This window comes from Quercus suber, unplaced genomic scaffold, assembly GCF_002906115.3.
Source record: "Quercus suber isolate HL8 unplaced genomic scaffold, Cork oak 2.0 scaffold_182, whole genome shotgun sequence".
In the NCBI taxonomy this organism is placed as follows: domain Eukaryota; kingdom Viridiplantae; phylum Streptophyta; class Magnoliopsida; order Fagales; family Fagaceae; genus Quercus; species Quercus suber.
The window spans coordinates 279,419-298,227 of record NW_027069640.1 but is presented as its reverse complement, the minus strand read 5'-3'; the positions used below and the strand labels follow the sequence as shown (position 1 = coordinate 298,227).

At 33.6% G+C, this 18,809-nt stretch overlaps 1 protein-coding gene across 2 annotated transcripts; it reads right to left on the bottom strand.

Annotated features, from left to right (window-relative positions):
- Window positions 1-528: 528 nt before the first annotated feature.
- On the bottom strand, window positions 529-8,459 carry LOC111988660 (probable protein phosphatase 2C 76). Of its 2 annotated transcripts, none has more exons than XM_024020445.2 (9): window positions 8,350-8,459; window positions 7,070-7,365; window positions 6,139-6,266; window positions 5,414-5,512; window positions 4,965-5,123; window positions 4,669-4,755; window positions 1,577-1,668; window positions 1,214-1,288; window positions 529-889 (listed from the first exon to the last, which is right to left on the bottom strand). In XM_024020445.2, the coding sequence occupies exons 2-9, from the start codon at window positions 7,321-7,323 to the stop codon at window positions 731-733; spliced, it is 1,053 nt and encodes a 350-aa protein (XP_023876213.1). In that variant the 5' UTR covers window positions 7,324-7,365; window positions 8,350-8,459; the 3' UTR covers window positions 529-730. The 2 variants fall into 2 exon arrangements, with proteins under 2 accessions (XP_023876213.1, XP_023876214.1); XM_024020446.2 differs by having other exon boundaries at window positions 8,338-8,447.
- Window positions 8,460-18,809: the final 10,350 nt, after the last annotated feature.

Sequence of the window (18,809 nt, the reverse complement as noted above, 5' to 3'; positions counted from 1 at the left end):
TCAACGAGAGGGCATATGGTGTAACAAACATATTTAACATTCCTCTAACATAAATATAGATCTCTTACATAAATATAGATCTCACGCTTATGGGGTCTACTCCCATGTGAGAAAGAGAATCATAACATTTGCCAAATTCTCGATATCCTTTCTTCTGTTTAACTTGGGTAAAATTCATTTTCTCATTAAATGCCTCATTAAATGGCCAGTGTTACATACCCATACCGCATCTATAGGCCGTGAAATTTCTATACATTGTGTCACAGTATAAACAGCGACCTGCGTGCCCAGGCTCCAGGTCTTTTTGTCACCTTGTCACCAGTATATATTTCCAAATTAATGGGAATGTAAGTTGACCAGACATCTTGGGAAGCCAAGTAAAATGTAAAGACATGACAGTTTGTTACACCTAGTACCCAAGAAAATACCATACAACGTAAATCTCCTTATTTTTTATTAAATTCTAACAAAAGAGAAAGCATCAGGCCTTTGTTATTAAAATTAAAATACCCAAATGACACCTCTACAGACAAAAACCAAACCAGTTCAACATAAAAATATGTGGAAAGTCATAAAGACCATGTTCTCAATACAAGCAGATTTGAAAATGTACCTAATGAATAAACAAATTGCCTCTGTTGTTGTGCACATTCAGCCAATATGCATGTGCAGATTTCAAATAATTAATCATCTAGAATGCTAATTAATCTACACATGCAATAGAAAATTTCTAATCATGCTGGGGGCTGGCTGGATCTGCTGTGTCACGGTGAAATTTAACCACAATGCATGTTATATTGTCTGCACTGCCACGGGTAAAAGCAGTCTCTGCTAACTTCCGTGCCGCTGCCTCAGGTTCTTCTTCAGTTAGGGCAAGAGATACAGCATCCTGAACACAGCATGACAAGTCAACTAGTTTCGAGTTATCACCCTCTTATGAAATGAAATTGAGAAACTTCAAGAGCCCTTATCTTTTTATTTTTCCCTTTTGCCAGTGTCTACTACACATTATTGGAAGACCCAGAAGACCTATTCTTTGTTTATTTTAGGTAGAAAATTAAATGCAGGACCACTGACTGGGTATCTAATATCCATCAGGTCAATCATCAGTCACAGAAGCATGTGCAACATGCACATGCAAACTCATGTGCCCTGTGTGTGTGGGTGTGCCACAGAGAGAGAGAGAGAGAGAGAGAGAGAGAGCTGGGCTTACATCATTGGGTACGACATCCCATAGTCCGTCACTTGCCAGCACAAGCAATTCAAATTCTTCATCTATCTCTTGATCCTGGGGGAAAGAACATGTATACATTAGGAATTGCTAAAATATTTTATATCAGGATATCAACCCAAAATCCAAAATTAATATAACAAACTCTATGATTTAGGTGGATGCCAGTGATTTTGAGCATGAAAAAAAATTTTCCTATCCAGGAGATATTCCTGGAAAAACTAGAAAGACACCACTGCTAACAGTTGAGTCATTGGCTGTTCCCTAGAGAACTGCAAGAATTTAATGAGATCATTTATCCAAATGATAACTGTAAAAAATCAATCAGATAATTTCAAGGATCACCTGAATTTCAGGCTCTGCAACAACAAATTGCTTCAACATACGGTTACCAAAAGCGCGAGACATAGCTAATATGCCTCCTACCCTCCAAGTTCCTAACAACACAATCCAGCAGATTAAGTTCAGCTATTCAGAAGAATTATCATGCCACCATATACAAAAAGTAGACAAATTTATACGCATAAATGGCATCTTTATATTGGACTATTCTTGGGATACATTCTATTGGCCTAGAGTTAGAAAAGAATAACACGACATGCAATTGAGTATTTGAAGAATGTCCTTTCCTTCTGGTGTGAAGTTTTGATATATATTGAACACCAAAAGTATCCCGAGCATGCAACAGAAAATGATAAGAAGACAATCAGAAGGTTGACAGTGCAATTTGTCTTTTATTTATATATATATATATATATATATATTTTTTTTTGGGGGGGGGGGTTGGGGGGCGCACATTATCCAGCCTACCTACCTAATACTTGACTTTATTTCCCATTCTTATGGAAGTAGCTCGTCACACATAGAAGCTACAAAGGGATTTCTTGTAGGTGGCATTGGAGATGAGTTTAGGTTTCACCTGGTAAATTGGAGCAAGTTTTGAACCACTCCTGGTTTAGGTATCAAAAATTTAGTCTTGTTCAATAAGGCTTTACGAGGGAAATGGCTTTGGAGGCATGCAACTAAGAGGGAGGCTTTATGGAGGAGGGTGGTAAATCACAATTATGGCAGTATGTCCAGGGTTCGAGGGCCACACCGGGTGAGCCTGTAGAAGAACATTAGGGCATAATTGGTATAGTTTTGACCGGTTCACTAGTTTTAGGGTGGGTGATGAAACCATTGATGGAGGGAGAGGTTCCCTAAATATTTCAAATAGCACCTGATACTATAGATCATTTAGTTTTTTTTTTTTTTTTTTCAGGGGAGACCCATCATTGGTATATCAATTTTGTTAGAATGGTACAGGATTGGGAGCTAGTGTCCTTTGTATCATTTATGGATCTCATTTATTCCAATCATGTAAAACAGAAGAGTGCATACACTTTGCTGGAATCAATCTCTAAGGAATGCTTTCAAAGTCTAATCCTATTATAAACTTCTTTTGATAAGTAATATTATTTATTCAAGATGATGAACACATAGTATCTTACAAAATACAAAGAAATCATATAGGAAAAGTTTATGGAAGCCTAAAGTCCCAACTAAGGTAGCTTTTATTCTTTGGATAGCAACTTTGGAGAAAATCCAAACTATTGATAATCTCAAGAAGTGACGGGTAGTTGTTAGAGATTGGTGTTGCATGTGTAAGTTGGCTAGGGAAACTACAGACTGCCTACTTCTTCATGGCCTTGTTGCTCAAGAACTATGGAGTATGGTGTTTAATTTGTTTGGGATCCATTGGGCTATGTCGAGAGGTGTGGTGAAGCTTTTAGCAAGTTGGCAAGGCAGGTTTGGTAGATGCAACAATAGTGTGATTTGGAAAGTGATCCCTCACTATCTCATGTGGTGCATTTGGTGTAAGAGAAATGATAAAATTTTTGAAGGATGTGAAAAATCCGTTCTAGATCTCAAACTTTTATTCCTCAAATTTCAATTTGAGAGGATGACTGCTTCCGGTCTATTCTCTTTTACCAATACGTTTGAGAAGCAGTACCTTCTGTGCTTAATGTTGGTGTAGCTTTTGTACACATCTTGTATACAGGGGTTGTGCCCCTTTGCATTTAATCAATGAAATATTTACTTTAAAAAAAAAAAAAGGTTATGTGAGGTTTCAACCCTAAACCCTACATAAAAGCCAAAATTGTACTAAAAAAAAGGAAAAAGAAGTTAATGCTACGTCATTTATTTATTTATATATATATTTTTTTTGTTTGTTTATTGTTAGGTATACAAAATGGTCACACTTGCCTACCCCTAATTTTGGGGCTAATGCTTTGCTGTTCTAACCACAATGGTCTCACTTGAACTTGGAAACAATGACCGCAGACTTAATCCTAAGTCCAGGGAGGAGGAGATGCCATTTGGTCCAAAAGTCATTAGCAAATGCTACTTCATTTATTAATACAAATATGCATAGCTTAATAAGTGAGGTTTGCATATATGCTAGTTCATTTATTAATGCACATTAGATGCAAATACGAAACAAATTTTTTTTTTAATATTAATATTAATGATTTATGTTTTTTTTTTTTTTTTTAATTTGATAAATAGGGGAGGGGGGATTTGAACCCTAGCTGCCTCTATTATTAGATGCAAATACGAAACAAATTTTTTTTTTAATATTAATATTAATGATTTATGTTTTTTTTTTTTTTTTTAATTTGATAAATAGGGGAGGGGGGATTTGAACCCTAGCTGCCTCTATTGGAAACACTAGGAGGTTCCAATTGAACTATAAGGCTCTTGGTTATGATATAAGTTATATGCAAGTTAACCTATATAAACAGGTTAGCTTCAATCCATTTCATCCCTATTAAGAGTTTGTAGCATATATGACGGATCAGGTTTGATATGGATGGGATTATCAGCCTGGTTCTGATTTGAGACTTGTATGGGAAGAGGAATATAAAATCAGATAAAGCCATGGTTGAGTATCACCATATCAAACCTTCCATCTCTAGCTGCATTAGCTTACATCAGCTAAAGGCACCCATCAGCCAAAGGATACAACAATTGACTAATTAAGTAATAGCAAGACAGAATTAATAGGGGAGAAAGGCTAGTCATTTGCACTCCAAACATTAATGCGCCAATTCATTAGTCAATCCAGTTATCCTAGAAATCTGCAAAAACTTCTATTTACAGATTACCAAACTTTTCACTGACCATTCAGTAAAAGTACCAACATCTCCAATTTGTTTGACAAATCTGACTCTTTGCAGCAGTAACTAACTTAGAGGTAACAATGGAAGCAACAAAAACAATAAAAAAGCCATAGTCCTTAAATTTTGGGGGTAAACCCAAGGAACTCAAAGGTAAGATCCATTAAAATATAAACCCAGCACATACTGTGCTGTGAAAATTATCATCACAGCTAATACACATAGAATATCAGTTTCTTTGTTTCAATAAGATAGATTATATGCAAATAACCTTACCTGCCCACATTATCATGCCCCCAGCACTTTCAATTCTCTTCCGCTCATCAATTCTATTTGGTTTATGGTCTTCAGAGAAAGGGATTGCTGTTGAAAAGGAAAAAAGCAGCTTCCTTTAGAAGTCCCCCTCACGGCTCCACAGTTATTAATATTCATTTAGATGTACAGTTCATGGAGTAATTGCTAGAAATCATCAGTGTTACGGCTCAACCATCAAACTAGAAACTGGCTGCCATTAAAATTTCAATCAATATTTTACATGTATGAAGTGATGCAGATAGAGTTGTAAGTATTACCTTTGCCAGCCTTAGACACTACTGTCCTTGAATCTCCAACATTGGCAACATATAGATGGTTACCAACCAACACCGCTGTTGATGCGGTAGAACCATCATCCCTGTATGTATCTCTTTCAGAATCCAAAAAAGCAGCATCAGTCTGTTGATATGTTTCACCTGCAAGCTTAACCAAGTTACCAGTTAGAATAAAACAAACCCACAACCAAAAGGTGAAAAAGCATTCCATGCAGGACCCCAAATCCTGTGAACCAGTGGCATTGACAAAGAGAAGAAGCCATTTGCTTCAGCCGGTCTGAAACAGAAATTGAACTTAACATCTCCAGCCACATGGGATCCTGCAACAGAACACCAACAACAAGGGATATGCAACAATTGCATAACCCCGTTCTTTCACATGGAATGGTACATAAAAATGAGGGATCACTAATAAGAGAACTTGAACTCACTAATAGCCAATTTGGTGTCGATTATAAATTTTGGATGCTTCATGAGATTCTCAAAAAGATGCTCCTTTAAATACTCAGCTGCACGAGAACCCCCATGACCTGTAAGTCATGTCATATTTGTTAGAGAAATTATATCCTACTCATATACAAAGTGGCTTCAGTCTCCAGCTGGTAGTTATTATCCATAAACTGAAATGTTGAGATAGTGGATTGTGCAAACAGACCCAAAGTCAATATCTTATAAAGCAGAAACTCTGAGGTCCATGACCAAACATCAGTGGGGCTTGACAATTCTAATGATAAAATATCTAGGTTTTATGGTTCTTGGATGATTCTAGTTTATTAAATACATGGCTACTCAGACAGAAACAATAACTGACAGACTTGGCCAAAGTTTTATAAAAGGCAGTTTCTAGGCGAAAACCAATGAATAACCAAATCATGATCCAAAACTCTAGGTTCACTCCACATGTCCAGACATCCTGAGCTCAGATTATGATTCAATATGCATCTGTCAAGACAAGAACGGCAAGACACATAATGTCAATAATTTGCCTCGTAGGTAACGTGCATATTGGAAAACATTCAGACAATAACTCCAATGTAGCGGTTTGTATTCATCCTTTAACATGGAACCACACAGGACCCTTCCGTATGTGCTAGACAATGATTTCCTACAAATTGTTGTACTTCTCTAAGGCAAGAATGATAAGAGAAAATCTAACCATCAAATATTCCAAATAGGCAGACTGTTTGTCCATCAATCTTGGATGTCTTAATGTCATAGAAATCCTCCATGGTTGCCCTCTTTCCTCTAAAACTTGAATATCCACAGCTCAGTTTTGCATCTTCACTGTCAATTAGACAACATACTCAAGATTAGTGCATTCTGATCTCACAAGATAATAGGTACACTGATAGCACAGAATGCAACCACTCAAGCATATTTAGATTGATCAGTAATAGAATAATTTTTTTGATAAGTTAGATTGATCAGTAATAGAATAATTGTCCCTGAACATGAGATATTTGTGTCCATTCACTTCAGGGTCAGTCAGTCTGAGAGAAAAGCGAAGGTGATTTCATCAAAACGAAACATAGAGATCTGGAAAGATAACAAAATAATTCTCATTCCTTTTTAGGATAGAGAGAAGGAATAGAATCATTTAAATTCTTATGATTGAGATTAATTTTGCTCCACAAAATTCTAATAATACCTCATTGTTTGCTAATATAAGCAATGCTATTTTCAGTTTTTTTTTTTTTTTTTTTCTTTGATTGGCACCAATCTTACAACTTCTAATATTAAAGGTTGGTATTGGGCTAAAATCTCCACTTTTCTTATATGTACAAGTTAAAAGTGCAATAAATTGCAACCAACTCAATGCCTGGCTTGCCTGGCTCTGTAAAAATTTGGCCATTCAAACATGCCATAAAATAAAATAAACAGGTCAACAAGAAAGGTACATGCACTAGTGCATACAATTAGAACACTGCACATATTTGGTCTTAACTAGCAAAATATATGCAATCTATGATGCCACAACAATGCTCGAATGGTTCTACATAACCTCAACGAGTACAAAGAATGTTTGTTGCTATAATTCAAAACAAGTACATACAAACCACATATGATAAAGAAGGACCAGTATTAACCTTTTCCATCCTCCAGTAGCAAATCCACCATCTTCATCCTTCTCATGCAACACGTCAATAATGGGTCGCCGTTCTTCCGTTGCACTCGCATCAACCATCATTCTTAAACTAGTACTAAATTGGCGATTCCACAAATAATTTAATCCAAGACCCACATGCAAACTCCTCCTCCTACAACACAATTGCACTATGCTTTTGGAAAATACTCCTATACACCCAGCTTGAGCAATCACATTTCTATGCAACAGTTGCATAATCAACCTATCTGGCCTCCAGCACCAGATTTCTCTTGTACACTGCCAATAAAATTATGAACATTACTAAATCATATACCAAATCACCCGAAACAATAATTGACTACAATGTAAGTACATGCTTTGGTTCACATACAATTCGTTGGGTAATTGAAAAAGTAATGTACACGCAAATATATTTAAAAAAAAAATGAATCTTTCACTTCTTACACACTTGAACATAAAATTCTACAATCAAAATATTGCCTTCAAGCCCAATAACAGAAATATAAACATTGAATGAACTAAGAAATGAGATCAAAAATGAAAAATCTCCACAAATGTAACACAAAATTCAATTCAGACATGATCCACGCATGCAAAATTCAATTCAGACAATCCTCCGAAAAAAATGATCTTTCATTCAATCAACTACGAAATGTTATTAATATTATCTCCCAGAACAGTAATCGAATACAATGTAAGTACATGCTTTGGTTCACATAAAATTCATCGTGAAATTGAAAAACTAAAGTACACGCGAAAATATATTATCAAAAAAGTTGAATCTTTCACTTCTAATGCACTTGAACATAGAATACTACAATCAAAATATCTCCTTTGAGCAGAATAACACCAATATAAACATCGAACGAACTACGAAATGAGATCAAAAAGGCGAAACCTCCACAAATGTAACCACAAAATTCAATTCAAACACGATCCAGGCATTTCAAATTTTCCATTAGAGCACAATAACAGCAATATATATATATATATATATTTCATTCAAACTTGTTCATTTTGAACATTCACTAAATTGAGCTTCATAAAACCGACCTAGCATTATTGAGCTGAGATTACACAAAAGCAAAACAGCATAAAACATTAACACTCCGCATTTTCACTCTATTTATCTACAATTTCCAACAGTTTCTCAGCAACCAAACATGAAACGAAGAAAACAATTCAAAAGCAAAACAATAACAAATTTAAAAAATAAGTTAGAACAGGATTGAATTTCAATAAAGATACCCGAATTATTACGGGTTTATGGACGGACAAGACTCGTGGTACGGCTCCGATAAGGATGGATCGGATCGGATCGGATCGAAGAAACCGGATCGGTGTTAAGCGGTTCGGGTTCGGAGCAAGTGGAGGAGATCCGAATCTGAGAGAAGATAAGAGGAAGTGATGAGAATCAGGATGAAGAGCACTTTCTCTCTCTAAGAGAGAGAGAGAGTCGAGGAGGTGAAGATTGATTGATAGAAAGAAGGATATTATAAATGAGTGAGTCAGTGAGAGATTTCGAAGTGGAGGAGAGAGAGAGAGAGTGAGTGACACAGACAGCAAAAGATAGAAAAAAGGGGAGAGAGAGAGAGAGAGAGAGAGAGAAGGAAAAGGAATAAACGGGTTTTTGGCTTTTTATTTTATTTTATTTTTTAAGCTTGGCACCGAAGAGAAATGGCAACGTGGCATTGCTCATGAGTCACGCGTCCACCTATGCCCGACAGGGACTCATCTTGTGCGGCGTGGTTCAGGGTGGAGTTTTCAACCCAACAATTATAACCTGCCACGTTCTTTATCACTTTCAAAACTTTTTTTTTTTTAAGCTCAATTGTCCCTTTTTTTAGGGTAAATATGGTGCGCAATGCTTACCATATACAAACACATACTTTTTTTGGCAGCCAAAATAGTACAATAGCAATGATTACCTATATATATATATAAATATATAAGAATTTATCATTTTTTAATACTTGAGTTGATAAATCTTTATATATTTTTGAAAAAACAATAGTAAATTGAAATATATTCCAATAAATAATGGTATTGGGCCAAAATTTTGGCCCACTTTTTGCATTAAAATCGTGACTTTTTTAATTAAAATCATGATTTGAGAGCTACTTTAAATTAGATGGTTGTGTGTATATTTGTCGTCTTTCAAATAATAAAAATAATTTATTTAGATATTTGTTAAAATATCAATGATGTAAAAGATAATTTGTTACAATAACAAGGTTTTTTTTTTTTTCCCAAAATGTATAGATTAAATATTGATCCTTAACTGCTAATCAAGATTGAGAATATATGTAGGTTCTAGTTAGTTTAACGGGTAAAATTTTTTATAATTGAATAAGAGATCTGAGATTTAATCCTCGTTTACACCATAAATCGATAGGTGTCTTAATATAATATTAACAAGTTATCATTAGGAGCGAACCCCATAAATTAAAATTCAAAAAAAAAAAATTGAGAACATATATTTATTTCATTTTACTATATCTAAAGTAGTTTTCTTTGTTACCTCTTTTTTAATATTATTGTTATTTTTGTTATATAAACAATCACAAAAAGCTTGGTGCAAAAGTTGGGCTCAGAGGTGAGATTAATAGAGCGGGGGTGGCTCTCTCTCATTTTTGTATTCAATATGGGCAACCTCTATCTTTGAACAAAAACTCTCATTTCAAATTTTATATTTCCTTATATTTTCACTTATTTCCACTTATCTATGTTAGCATTATCGTATCAGCTACACTTAATGAACATGTTGCATTTTAACAATCTAATATCTAGTATTATAGACTATAGTTGGTCTTTAAGTAATCTAAACAAAATTTATCCATAAACTTAATAAGTATTCTACAATCATATGATATTCTTGTTGTGCTTTTCTACCTAATCTACCGTGTTACTCATCGTATGATTTACATAATTTTCAATCTATCTATTTTTATGAATTATTAATAAAAAAAATATCAAATAATCTTGATATTTGGACTCTCTTCATCATCAAGTCTTACAATCTTTGTTTATACTTTAGATTCCATCTATCTTGTTTTAATTTTGTTATATATAACCAAAAACTTTTAGATTATAAAGTATTTCTCTAAATTTTTAACATGACGTTAATTTAACGCCTAGTTTAACTAAAACTATAACATTTGCAAAAAGCGTACAACAATGACCTTTTTGAATCACTATAATGAGCTCATCCATCACTAGTATAAACAAATCACTTAATGTTGATTAATTTTATGTTTAGGTATGTCTTGTATCATATGCTTTCTCTAAATCAATAAAAACTATATGAAAATATTTAAAGACTTATTTATATTTTTTCATATGACTTCTAAATAAGAAGATAGTTTCCTTTGTAGATCATTGTGCCATAAAAAGTTTTTTTTATATGATAATATAAGTAGTCTTGTTTTTGTTTTGTTTTTATTTTTGGGGGGGGGGGGTGTTGGTGTGGATTTAATAACTTTCATTTATTATTTTCAGTAAAGTATAATAAAACACCCTGCAAAAATTGTTAAACAAATTAAAATGTGCAGTAAAGCTTGCATTTGCATGAGAGCTTTTACTTACTAAGTGTGTATTTGGAAAAAAATATTTTTGCCAACTTATTTTACTATACAGTTTATTTTTGCTATTATTCATGGGTTTCACTGCACTTTTTAATATTATTCATAGGTCATATTATACTATTTCAGCTAACTTTTATCTTTGTTTACAGTACTTTTAGCAAAAAGTTTTCAGTTTCAGCAAAATAAGCAAACTCCAAACAGACCCTAAGAGAGTGAAAAAAAATATATTATTATTATTTAGAAAAGAGAAAAAAATATTATTATTATTATTATTTTTTTTTTAGAAAAGAGATTAAGAGAGTGAAAAAAAATATATTATTATTATTTAGAAAAGAGAAAAAAATATTATTATTATTATTATTTTTTTTTTAGAAAAGAGAAAAAAAATTATAGATTAAAACAATCAAACATCACATGCTTAAAAAATTAAAAATCATTTTGCTTTCATGCTATATAAGAGAATCTAGATAAATTAATCTCTTCATGTAACAGTACCTGAAAACAATTTTCTATAAATATGAAAGAGGCATTAGTTTCATATATAATTGTTTTAGCTTAAAAGGTCAATTTATTTTTTCATGTTTAAAGTTTTAATAATTTTAGATACAACAATATGTTTGCGTAGCTTATTTTTGTATGAAATATACTAATGAAAATAAAGTTTTTTTTTGGGGAAAAAAAAATAAATAAAGTTTTTTTTTGGTGAACATAGGACCAACCAATGGTGGCATGACAGGTTGTAGATAGCATTTTCTGACTTTAATGGAGTGAAGACAACCGTAGCCAATGGCCCAACAGATAAATAGCAATTTTTTAAAATTTAATAAATATTGTTGTCCCCTTAAAGATAAACCCATAAAATAACACTGTGAGTCTGTGAGTGGATGCATGATTACATATTTATGTGCAAAGCTTGTTTCTGTTTGGTTTTGGTACATTGCGACCTGTCTGCATCATGCAGAATTCATAGTGGAAATAAGAGTCAGACTTGTGGGGTTTGCGGATAGGGAGTGCGGACTCCGTAGTATCTAACTCAGTTCTCAGGTGAAAATATGAAATAATCCTGGGCTTGTACATGAGCTACGTAAAATGGCAGAGTAATTTTAAGACCAAGACTTTTTTTTTTTTTTGGTCATAATTTTCCCACAGTTCAGATTTAGTAGATTGTGTGTCGTCTATCCCTTTTCAGTGGCCGCTCAAAGATTGTTTTTTTAAGATAGTGAATAAGGAACATAAATTATACAAAATTTAAAATAAATGAATATTTAAATATTTAAATATGAATTAATATATTAAATTAATATAAGTAGAAAAATGAACTAAAATAGTTTAAATAAATATAAAGATCTAATTTTTAAATGTCTTTTTTATATCACAACTTTCATAAAGCAAATAAAAAATATGAAATCTTAAGCAAACATAAATATTGTTTGATAAAACTCAATATTTTATTTATTTTTTAATCTTTTTATAAGAGTTTATGTCTAAATTATTTCAAATTATGCCCAATATCATTAGACCATTCAATCAATTGTTTTATGCCAAAGCCCATTTGAATATTCAACTCTTTATGAAAAAAAAAAAAACAAACAAACAAAACAAAACCAAAGCTAGAGGAGTGGCCGGATAAGGACTTAAAGCTTTACAAAATTGATTAAATAAGGAACCCAAAGAAATTTTAAAAAGAGTGGTTGACAGAAAGCAAGCTGTCAATCATCTTCAAAGCCTATTCAAGCCTACATACTTTGCCTGACTATATTTATGGTATGTAGTTGTAAAGAATAGATGGGTGCATTGTATCAAAAGTGAAGAAACACCTGTACTCCAGCAAACATATATTGGATGACTACTTATCAAACCAGCTAGCAATCTTATCACTCCAGTAAAATTCAGCCCAAACTTATCTCAGCTTTCAACAATACTAATATTCACGTTGGGAGGGGCAATGAGCCTGAAAATTTCAAAGTCATTTTTGTCATTTTCAAGGTTTTGTCATGTCACACTAACTAGGCTCACCAAACTAAAAGGCAAAAATAATGTTAAAAGATTTTTGTCATTTTCAAGGTTTTGTCATGTCACACGAACTAGGCTCACCAAACTAAAAGGCAAAAATAATGTTGAAAGAAGTCATCTACTTAAACTGAAGGCAGGAAACCATGAAGAAGTAAAGAAGAAGAAGAAGAAGAAGAAGCTGCGTCGCCTGCAATGGGTTAGGTGTTTTTTTTTTTTAAAGAGCTTGGCCTGAGTCGTAAGACCCGCTCTCTGTTTTCTTTTTCTCTCTCGCAATTTGTTTTTGTATTTTTTATATTCAAATCTTTTATGGACTGAGATCAGTTTTCTAGCCAAATATAATAAAAAATTGGAATCGTGCGAACCTCTAAAACCAACCACGGTTCTCAGAATCATACGGTTTGACCGCGATTCGAGCGGTTTCATGCATTTTTCACATAGAGAGGTTCTTAGAGTTAAAAGAACCGTAATGATGAGGGGTTCGCGATTAATTGGGTCAAACCATACGGTCCGGTTCGGATCTGAGAACCTTGCTTAAATATATCAACATCACAAAAATAAATATAAAAAAATCCTAAATACATAAATTTTTATAATTGCCTTATTCGATATTTCATATTTTGAAGTTGTTGCATGATATCTTTATTATCAATCATAAGAGTTACATCTCTTTCTATGTACATAACCAAGCAAGCATTCATCCACTAATCCCCTATTTGATTGATTTTTTTTATATAAATTTATTAAGATTTAAATGGCCTTTTCTAAGGTTTAAGATTAACAAATTTTTAATTTTGTTGCTAGGCTAATTAATTTTTTTTTCCCAGTGTCGTGGGGTTTTTTTTACGTTTCTTGTACCTTGACACGCGTCTTGATGTTATTAGACAACGCTTAGTCTAGGCTTTTTTTAAGAAGGAAGTTGGGTCTGGCGCTCTGCGAAATGGGCTCTAAAGTACCATTCTGCCGTTGACAGTTTGTGCGCAAACGTTGAGTCCAAGTCCAAGGAAAGATGCTGCAAAGTGGGTTTATCCTCTGTTTCTGCCGCAAAAGGAACTTTTCTCCAGTTTCTGCCACATGTTTGACTTTTCTGCTATGCAGCAAAACTTTCTGTCATGTAGTAAAACCGTCTGCTATTCAGTAAAACTTTCTGCCGTGCAATAAAGTTTTCTGCCGTAAAGCCTTCTGCTATGCTTTAAAGCTGTCTACTGTGCTTTAAAACCTTCTGCCGTGCAGTAAAGCCTTCTGCAATGTGAATGAATACTCTTCATTTTTACTGCAGAAATACTTTTCTACTTCCTGCACATAAACAAATCTAAAATCCAAAGAAAATACCCATTAAACAAATGTTAGTTTAAATGGGTTAGCATATTCTTAAATATATAAATACACATATTTGTAAATATACTTATACGTAGTCACATATACATTTATAAAATATATTCTGCAGGACATGAGAAACAAGATATATGTATATATATACTTACGGTAGGATTAGTTTGTGTCAAAAGTAAAACACGTAATAACAAATAAAGAAGAAAGCTTTGGTAGAAAATGTTTAGCTAGTATAATAGTTAACACGGTAAATACAATAAAAAGGGTACTACAGCAGAATAACTAGTATAGCAAGTATAGATACCACAACAGGACAACTGATGCAGCAAACGTGATAAAAATGTGTTACAGTAGAATGACTAAATACAGCAGATATAAGTTATAATGAGAGAAATCAAATATATTTACAATCAAAATCAAGTATTGAATCTTCCCATAGAATAAGTAAACCAAGAAAAAACCCAAACCCCAACTTGAACAACCTTATCATAGGCTTCTGCCATCAAAGTTGTACATTTTGGAGAATATGCCTAAATGGTTACTAACTATTATTTTTGGAGATTTCAAAGAGTGGGTTTGCTAAGAGGGAGGGAAAAAATGGTCTATTGATGCATGCTCCTATTCCTGCCGTGTTTTCTCTCTTCTTTTTACCACTTTCTGTCTTTCTCTCCATTCTTTTTACTCTTCGTTTCTTACTACTCTCTTGTCGTGGGTTGTTCTCCCTTTTAGTCTTTCCTTTTCCTAGGTCTCTCTCTTTGGGTGCTTACTACCCTCTTACCATGAGTTTCCCCCTTTAGGTGCTCCCCCCCCCCTCCCAATCGGGTCTCCCTCTTATTCATGACTACCTCTTCCTTTTATAATGAGCTAATTCAATGAGATTTCTCCCTTTTACCCCTAGGGCTTCACCAACTGTTTTTGGTTTGTTATGGGCATCCTTTCAAGATTACCCACCAACCCATTGGTTGTCTCAACCACTGCCATTGCTCTAGTACATGTTTGCTGCACCACTACTCATTTCACAACAAAATTCCCTTTTGTTTGTTCTTGTTGTATACCTTTACCTCTAAATTCAAATGGATAAGGATTGAGCTACCTCACTATCTAGCTCTATGGCAAGCATCAGATATTCTCGACCATTTATTACTTCTTTTGGGTAAGATACCATCCCAACAAGGTATATTCCCAAAAGAAGTCATGGTAGGAAACCAAATATAGACCCCTTTTCCCCCCCCCACCACAAAACCATACCCTCTGAATCTCTTTAACCGTGAGCTCACCTCCCTTGTATTGGATGGGTATAGGTTGATGGTGCTCTGGCCCTTCTGTGCTTACTCCACTATCTTTTGATTTTGTCTTCTTTCGTTCCCATGTCGTTTCTGTCGTAACAGATTAATTCTGTTTTGTTCTGCTGCGTGTTTTTTGTCTTATTTCCTAATGCATTTCCTGCTACGCTTGTCATTTTTTTTGGTTTGGCTTTTCTTTCCATCACGTGATTCCTGCTGTTGACACTTCTTGTTGTTCCTTATTTCTTTTCATCATGCTTCTTTATATCAGTTTTCACAGCTATCTTTTTTATACAAAAGGATTTGGGCTTTTGTGGGTCAAATAATGTTGACTGGATCAAAAGGGTCTTGGGCCCAATTTATCTTCATCTGCCGAAGTCATTCTACCAGAGAACTGTATTCTGCAGCAAATCTGTATTCTGCGGCAGATTTGTATTCTGTTGCAGATCGCTTTCCCTTGCATTTCTTACTTTGGACCTCTCTTGCTCTTTGGTCTTCTTGGTGGGCCTTGCTTTTCATTAGGCTTCCCTCCGTATAAGCTTTTGGGTACAGATTCAAAAAAATGGGCATTAACACCCAGATTTTAGATCAAATTGGTGTGTTATTGAGCTTTTTTATTTTATTTTTTAATGTCAAGATATTGTTAAGAGGATTATATTCAAGTTTATTTCAATTCGGCTTAAAAAAAGTCTATGGTTAGGGTGCTCAAATTTTTATTTTAGGAGGTCAAAACAAGAAAAAATTAAAAAAAAAAATTATATATAATTTTATTTTTTGGGCCAATTCAGGGGGTTCCCATCCCTGGACTCCAATTGAAGCTGCCTATGTCCTTTCCACATGACTCACCACTTCTTTTTTTTTCACCACTCGCAGTTTGCTACATCACAATCTTCGAATTTCTCAAAATGGCAAGTAAACTTCATCCCTTAAAAAAATATACACGAATATGTACAATGAGAACATTAAGGATGCCTTTGGCCTACGTCAATATATGGGGCCCAACAACAAGAAAATTCTACTAATAAATTTGGAGAATTAAAAGATAGTGCAAAGACACTCATAAAACTCAAATCTCAAATACACTCAAATAGTTTTCTCTCATAAATACAAAGATTTGGGGTATCTCTCCTATAGTCTTATTCTAACAAACACTTGGCCAGTTGATCCATGAGCTTTTATCCCACTTGTTGGGGAGATAATATGTTGGAAACACTTCAATTGGTTCATATATTATATTAACCATTACTTTACTCAAAAGTTTAAGTTAATGAGTTTGGGTTCAATTATGTTATATTAACCATTTATTCTTTTAATTAGTATCCAATATAGGACTAAGGGACTTTACTATTTGCACTACTCATGTGAATATTCCAACAAGTTATAAATATAATTCAATATTTTTTTAATAAATAATTTATTTACAATTTATTGTTTGTATATTTTCTATTACCATTACTCAAAACACTTGGTTTCTATTTCTAATAGCACTCTTATGAGAGTCCCATAACTACCTTATTTAATGTTGAATTCTCTCATTAAAAATGGAAAAATGCCTTCAATTCAACCCACCCCTGACCAACCCTCAAACCCATGGTTAGACCTTGCCAAATTGGACCTAGACCCATTAACCCAACCAAAACCTCAAAGAAATTCCCACCCAGGTTTAAGATTTTTTTACCTCAAAGTAAAAACAGATTGACCCAACACAAATGTTTAAATCCGGGTCAAGTTAGGTCAATTTGCTGGTCAAACATGTAGACCCGTTTTTTAAGCATTTAAAAAAAAAATCAGACCAAATGGCCAAATGGGCCAAATGTGGGGAACTTAGAAGAACTTCTAGAGGGCCGGCCATAGATGTTTTAAGGTGGCAGCCCACTGGGCGTGGCCTGTGGCTCCTCTTGAGTTTTGCAGATGTAAGAAAGTTGAATATTGTATCTAATTGAGAGATTCACTGTCTATTGACGAGTAATCTTGAAGTTTAAATTATTAGAATTTTTATCAGCCAATGTGAATGGCATTATAAGGTATAACTTGACTTGTGCTTTCTGTCATGACTTTGATTTAATAGGAGAGGAACCAAAAGCTTGAATGTTCTAAATATTGATTTGGGCTTGGGTTAAGACTTCACTATTGTCTTCGGCAAACAAGATATGACAAATTGTCCGAGTTGATAATTGGTCTGTATTATGACTTTCCCAAATTAAAATTTCATGTTTGGTTCCAGTTGGATGTATTAGGCTATGATTGTTTCTAGTCTATGCCAACCCAGTCCAAGTTGTGTCCCTTTTTAAGGGCGGGGGGGATCTTTGAATTTTCTTCATCAATGTCAAAGTCTTATGCAATGTTGAAGAACTTTGAAATACAGATTGAAGGAGCAGGCATGAAACTAAATTTTTGCATCAAATACTAACATTCTGGTGCCGTCAAATGGTGGCTACATTTACATACTTTTATTTTTATCTTTTTATAATTTGATAATTATAATGAGCGATGAGCGATTTAAATCACGAATATCTCAATTAAAAATGTCAAGAAGTACCGCTTGAACTACAAGACTTGGACATATTTACAAGATTCTTATACCTTTAAAATGTAAAACTTGTTCCAGCACATGCAGCGTGCAGGTCAATTTCGCTATTTTAAATATGGCTGCCATAACTAGAATGTTTGACAAGTTACTATGGGCTTGTGTTGCCACTCGGTCCAAACAAGTTGGCCATAGAACTAGCTTCTATAAGTTTTTTTATTATATTGCTAATCACATATGAGTCTGAAATGTTTGTAAATATTGGAAGCGCATTTTACTTTAAAGCTTTAAATCGGACTCTAAAGAAAGTAACGAAGAAAAGGTTGGTGCTTTAGGGTATTTGTTAATAAATAATTTAAGAAAGTTTTGATACCACTTTCTGGGTATATATGTATAAAAAGCTGTCAAAAAAATAAAAATTTTTTTTTTCTTTAAATTTTTTTTCCTAAACCAAATCAATCATTGTTTTTAGAACATTTGCTAACTTTTTCCAAGAGATAGTTCCTAATAAATACACACTGATTTAAGGAGATTCAGAAGAAACTAGTTATCAAAATAATAAAAACTAAAAGAAATATTTCCTAATTAAAAATTAAGTTGATTTAAGTTTTAGAAGAAATCAAGACAAATAATTAAATATACAATTGAAGGGGTATGGGGATTAAGTAAGTTTACAGAAAATCTGTAAGCTAAATTTTTGTACTAACTTTTGCGACCCGGCATTGTATGGTGGCTACAAGGCCTTCATTTGGCATGCACCTTAAAATAACAAACTTGCTTCATAACTTGCTTCATAGATTCATTACGTTATCTATTGGTTTTGGTTTGTGGAAGATTATTCATCAACTCATTTTTCATGGAAGAATCATCTTATACCTTTGAAATGAATTTATTTTAAAGTTTAGAGTAACAACAAATAATCTATTGGTTATGGTTTGTGTGCGTTTGGCAAAAATTATTTTTGCCAACTTATTTTACTATTCA

Excerpts from the sequence above, each read along its gene's own strand:
- LOC111988660 (XM_024020445.2), bottom strand. The coding sequence starts at position 7,323 with ATGCAACTGTTGCATAGAAATGTGATTGCTCAAGCTGGGTGTATAGGA. Across the intron at positions 4,756-4,964 it reads AGTGTCTAAGGCTGGCAAAG|CAATCCCTTTCTCTGAAGAC; the intron begins GTAATACTTACA and ends CCTTTTCAACAG. Across the intron at positions 1,669-4,668 it reads GGGCATGATAATGTGGGCAG|GAACTTGGAGGGTAGGAGGC; the intron begins GTAAGGTTATTT and ends TTGTGTTGTTAG.